This window comes from Brassica oleracea, chromosome C9 (genome assembly GCF_000695525.1).
Source record: "Brassica oleracea var. oleracea cultivar TO1000 chromosome C9, BOL, whole genome shotgun sequence".
Taxonomy (NCBI): domain Eukaryota; kingdom Viridiplantae; phylum Streptophyta; class Magnoliopsida; order Brassicales; family Brassicaceae; genus Brassica; species Brassica oleracea.
In genome coordinates this window covers 9,232,569-9,238,417 of record NC_027756.1, presented here as the reverse complement: position 1 = coordinate 9,238,417, position 5,849 = coordinate 9,232,569, and the positions used below count along the sequence as shown (strand labels likewise).

The following is a 5,849-nucleotide window of genomic DNA, read 5'->3' as shown; positions in this document are numbered from 1 at the left end:
GCTTTTAAATAGTTTACAACTCATATATATACACTATCATTACCACATTTAAAATTTGGTAAGGCATCATGATGAAACAAATATAAACAAGTCCACATGTTTGGGTCGTAAGAGTAAAGTATTAGATAAAGTTTAAAAGATTTTTTTCATATGCTTATAATAAGCTCATTGTTAATGGTTACATAAAGTTAACCACAATAAGAGTACCTCCAATGGGAGGTTTTCTGCCCATTGGAGTCCTTTTTTTTTTTTAACACTAGAAGATTATATTCATCAAAGTGAGAACATACAGATTGATATGTTTAACCAAAACCCCCGGAAACAAAGCCAGCGGATGTAGGACAATCCTTGGAAACTAAAGCCGGCGGAAAGAAGATAATTCCCCGGAAACTAACCCAAACTAACACAGTGATTATACATCCATACAACTCAAACATAAGTAAAATCATAAACAACAAGACACTCAGGAAGCTGAAGAAGCTTGAAATCAGGAGGAGAAGAGATAAGCGTATCACCAAAGTCGAATTATTGAGGCTGGATCTTCAATATGGGTGGGTCTCATTATATGTATATATTATACCGAAGATAGAATACACACAACTGGAGAAAAGATAAAATACACACAATTGGAAGAAAAATAATAGAAAGAGATACACAATCATACCGAAGTTCACTTGTTGTTCCAACTTTGGTAAGTTTTTTTATTTAATATGATTATATCAAACCAAGCAAAACCAATCCAATCCAATCCAATGCATCCTTGATTTGTTGGCAAAAACAGCTCACTATAGTGTCCCTTTTTATACTTGTTTTACTTGCGAAGCAAGTAAGATGCTTTTTCCTGAATAACCTTCCATGTCTCCTTCACGTGCTTCTCCTCTGTCAATGGCGCTCCAATGGCGCAACGTAGAACGATTTTTCCCGACAAAGCCTTTTTTCCACGCAAAGAAATGCATATATACAGTTATGTCTTAACTAAAGAACATCATCCAACAGAGAAGAAAAGAGAAGTCAGTACTTACAGTGTGAGAAATGAAGAGTTTCCCTGAGGAATTTACTGCCTCTAGGAGCTCGAGGTTTCGACTATTACACTTGTTTTCGTCGTCATCAATAGGAACCATACGGAAACAGACGAGGGAAAATATCCGAGGAGTGATAACCTCAAAGTTAGGATCTTGAGAGACGAGTTGTTCAAGATCTTTAGCCAGTTTGATGTGGTTTCTTATATAGTTCTTCAAAGTCTCAGCTCCGTAGAGCCTTAAAACCATCCATAGTTTCAATGATCTGTTAAACACACACACACACACAAAAAGCTCAGAATATTGTATCTATCTTTTTTAAATTTTAGTTTTCTGGGAAAGCAAAGAACCTGAATCTTCGTCCGAGAGGGATCTGCCAGTCTTTGTAATCAACAACTAAGTTTGCCTGAGAGGCCTGCCAAAAAAATATATAAAAAAAGTTGATAATAAGACTAGTAAGAATTGAATAAGAAATTCAAAATCATCCTTACCTTGTTTTTGAGAAACTCTGGATTTGTTGACAGAGCTTCAGTGAGAGCATGCTGATCCTGTTTTATCAACATGTCTTTTTCAGTACACGTGGAGAAAGTGAAAGTAAAAAAAGAGGGAATATGTACCTTCACCCAAAGTAGGGAACAATCGAAGTTGGTGAGGAACCATTTGTGAGCATTCATGTTAAAAGAGTCTGCAGTTTCTACTCCGTCAATGTACTGTCGATACTCTGGACATATACAAGCACTTCCAGCGTACGCTGCGTCCACGTGAAACCATATCTCATTGCTCTGAGAATTCAGTAATTAATAAGAGAATTAGCATCAGTTCCTCTGCTATTAAGTTCTCTATGAAATGTGAAATAAATAACCTTTGCAATCTTTCCCAGTGCGGCTAGTGGATCAACTGCTGCTGAAGAAGTTGTTCCAACCTGCAAATAACAAACGAGTCTTTCAGAAAATAAACATGCTTCTGAGTAAGCAGAGCTGACTTAGTTTTGGGGCCCAGGTCCCAATCCATTTTTTTTCATTAATATACATCCTATAGATTTAAATTTACATTTTGTTCTAAACTATAATAATATTAAGTATTTAGTCAAAACTCAAATAAAATCAGATAAATTAATCAAATTGTTTATAAAATAATTATAAGATTTTAATATAATATTTTTAAAATTTTGAAATTTAATAATTATAGGACCGAAAATTATTTATGTCCAAGTTAGCTAGTGCTTACATTGCCACACAAGAAGAATGGAATCAATCCAGCTTCAAGATCTCGAGAAACGGCTTCTTGAAGCAATTCTGGACGCAGAGCATAATTTGTAGAGGAATCAGCTTTCAGCACCCTGCAATTCTCCGGATGGATTCCGGCTATCTGTCAAGCACAAAAACAGAAGTTAACTTCTTTTAAACAAAACTTTCGTTTTACAAAAAAAAAAAAAAAAAAAAAAAAAAAAAATTTAACTATCTTTAATCAAAATCTGAAAAAAATATTCACCTGGCAAGCTTTCTGTAAAGCTGAATGTGTCTGGTCAGAGGAGTAGACAACGAGCTTCCCAAGGGAGTTCTTGCCAGCACTTCTTAAGACCTTATCGCGGGCAGCAATCATAACAACAAGAATAGCTTCACTAGCTGACCCTTGAATGACTCCACCTCCATTTCCTACATTACAGCTTTAGCTAAGTTAGGTCTTACGCCAAATGATTATTTTGACAAGATTTTATATAACCTTTGCAGAGAAAATGCTCGGGTAGGTTTAGAAGTTTGGCAAGCCAATCAAGAACGATCATTTCGAGCTCAGTGGCAGCTGGAGAAGTGACCCAACTAAAACCAACAATTCCAAGACCAGCACTCAACATCTCACCCAAGAACCCTGCAACGCTGCTGTTAGATGGGTAATAAGCAAAGAAGTTGGGGCTTTGCCAATGAGTTACTCCAGGCAATATCTTCGTTTTAACATCTGCAAAAAAAAAAAAAAAAAAAAAAACTCACATCAGATCTGTCTATGCTCAACCAGAAAGTATCGGAAATGGTCCAAACAAAAAAAGTGGAACTGGGTATTCAGTTTAATTCACCATCAAGAACTTGTTCAACTGTTTCAGGGTGGTCTGGTGCTGAATCAGGCAAAAGGTTGTGAAGATAACCAGGCTGTGTCATAGAGACAAGTAAAATATCAACATTGTGTGAATGAACCAACAAAACTATAGCAAAAACATAATGTGACGACACTTCAACTTTGGTTAGACCCTTTGACATAGCAAATTTTATTGAATAAAACCCACATCAAATTGAAAAGAAAGTGACCTGAACTTGGCTAAGGACAGTGAAAGATTCGATAGTTTTGTAATAATCAGCAATGAAGTCCACCACTCGATGTCCGTACTCTCTCAGTTGCTCAGAGTCCATCGGCTTCAGCACGTGCCTACTACCATTTTCCCTGTTCCATAATAATAAAAACAATTACTTCAGAAAATATTCTTCAGAGATCATTTACCAACTTTCAAGAACTTACATTTTTGTTTTTTTTTCCCTTGCGTAGCTTCTAATTTGTGTTTATGTCTCAGAAGCCTTCCTGAATGGTTTGGGTTTCAGCCTGCTTAGTTTCCTCTTATATATAGGATCGGGAGTGTGTTTTGTTTTTGTACAATTAAATTAATCTTTTTTGTCCAATTTTTAAATGTTTTAAACAATTTTAAAACATTTTAAATAAAGAACAAAATAGTACTGAATAACCCTGTCTAACTTATTTTGTTGTCCACCCAAATCGTTATCACGAGAGTAATGAGAAATGGTTGTACTTGTGTGTGTGTGAGTGTCAACGTTGCAATGGTGAGATTTCAGGTAGAAATAATGTTTATCTTTTTTTCTTCTTATCATATCTAAACTCTATTGTCTGCAACTAATGCATTGTGTTAAACTCTTAGGACTAGACTTCGTTAGGCTATTGTTTTTCTTGTTACCAACGACCTAACAATTTTTTTAACTACTCTAATTGATTGTTTAATACAGCTTAGTTCTTGATTACAATCCTCTCTCTCCCCAAATTAATCAAAAATCTATATTTTTTATGTCCGATTTTTTGTCGCTGACTGGGAACATATGTATTTTTAACCACAACCGGCCTAGTTTTTTTTTATCTTTTAATTATTTTCTTCTTCGGTTTACGTGTTCTTTTGGTCTGTTAGATGTTTTCCAGAAAGCATATCTAAATTTTAAATTTGGAACCTTTAGTTAAGGGTCGACGATGGTGTGCATTGGTGTGCCTTATGTAATGCATGGTGTTTTCCGTCCGTATCTTCGCTTCTCGAAATTCTTGTCAGTGGTTCTTTAGATTTTTTTTTTGTTGCAATCGTCATTTTAAAGGGTTTCTTTTGCTTTTACTGTTGGACCCTTCTCTCTAATTTGTATGTGTTCTGAGGTTGCTTTTAGTGGTGTTTCTACCTTGGTTTGAAAGAAGTGGTTTTCCTTAGTTTGCTAACAACAAAACATATTAAATGTTGTTTTGTCTTTATCTTCCCCTTCAAGGCAAGGGATTTTCGGACTCACCTTCCAAAAACTGGAATTTTGGCTCTTATTTGCATTTTTAGTTTCTTTTTAAATTTCTCCTTGGAATAATTACGGAGAAATAACCGGTGGTAGTACAGTGGCGCTTTAAGGAAATAAACTCAATACGGCGAACCTTACTTCGAATCCCGCTGGCCACACGGATATGAACTATTGCTTTCGGCTCATTTGAATGTCCAGAAGAAAGTCTATCTGTGGACCGTATCTTCACCCATAGGTTAAGTATGTGTCTTTAACAGACCCGGATTTAATTTTTTTTGTTAAAAAAATAATTATGGAGAGATGACAATGATTTTGAGAGTGAGCGGAAGATAGCAGGGCCTCAAAACCCTGAGAAACGCAACGGTGCTGAGAGTAACTCGAGAGAGAGCGCGTGTGAATCCCCTATATATTAATTGAGAAGCATTTGAAAAATTAGAACCTTAATTTTCTATTAATTAAAAAAAAACTCAAATCTTAGGTGTCATTCTAAATGTCTTCCAAATTCTATTTCAAAGAATTCTATAGCATCTAATATAAAGTATAGTTTAATCTAATGGTGTCATATTATTCCATAATTATATAACACTAGAGAACATTATATTAACCTAAAATATAAGAAATGTGTATTCTTTCCTTAAATAAAAGCTACGGAATTACCTAATATGATTTACATATATATTGCAATTAATGATTATGAATAATAAAGATTTGATAACAATTTTTGCATCCTTCTTCATTTTGTTTAATTTTATATTATTAAAAAAAATAAACAATCACATTAACCATATAAGAAACCTTATATGTTATTTTTTTTAAAAATGACTTTAAAATACAAAAATGAGGACACCTTATATGTTATATTTTTCTTATATGTTATATTTTGAAATTTTTAAGACGACTTTAAATTACAAAAATGTAAGTTTTTCTTAAGTATACGACTATAAACATTAAAATGACATGTATCTATTCGATGGCTGATTTGAAAGCTTTCAAAACCATATGTAAGATAAAAGTCAAAATAATTCAACTGTGAAAATAATACTGTTCACTTTTCCAAGAATGTGTTCGAGGGAAAAAATAAGGTTTTTATGTCATAATTTGTTTAATGTCCACTAGGGAACATTATATTAACCTAAAATATAAGAAGTGTGTATTTTTTTCCTAAATAAAAGCTACGAAATTACCTAATATGATTTACATATATATGGCAATTAAAGATTACGAATAATAAAGATTGATAACAATTTTTGCATCATTCTTCATTTTGTTTAATTTTATATTATTAAAAAAA

The 5,849-nt window shown here is 33.7% G+C and overlaps 1 protein-coding gene across 1 annotated transcript; it reads right to left on the bottom strand.

Moving 5' to 3' along the window:
* Positions 1 to 541: 541 nt before the first annotated feature.
* Positions 542 to 3,604, bottom strand: LOC106315996 (tyrosine decarboxylase 1). Its single transcript, XM_013753854.1, has 12 exons — positions 3,525 to 3,604; positions 3,317 to 3,449; positions 3,088 to 3,160; positions 2,742 to 2,972; positions 2,511 to 2,674; positions 2,247 to 2,387; positions 1,882 to 1,941; positions 1,637 to 1,801; positions 1,511 to 1,567; positions 1,370 to 1,434; positions 1,023 to 1,284; positions 542 to 931 (listed from the first exon to the last, which is right to left on the bottom strand). Coding segments are annotated over exons 1-12 (1,473 nt in total). The 5' UTR covers positions 3,527 to 3,604; the 3' UTR covers positions 542 to 811.
* Positions 3,605 to 5,849: the final 2,245 nt, after the last annotated feature.

Coding starts and splice junctions, on each gene's coding strand:
- LOC106315996 (XM_013753854.1), bottom strand. Junction 3,161..3,316: donor CTGTCCTTAGCCAAGTTCAG/GTCACTTTCTTT, acceptor TCTATGACACAG/CCTGGTTATCTTCACAACCT. Junction 2,675..2,741: donor CGAGCATTTTCTCTGCAAAG/GTTATATAAAAT, acceptor GCTGTAATGTAG/GAAATGGAGGTGGAGTCATT.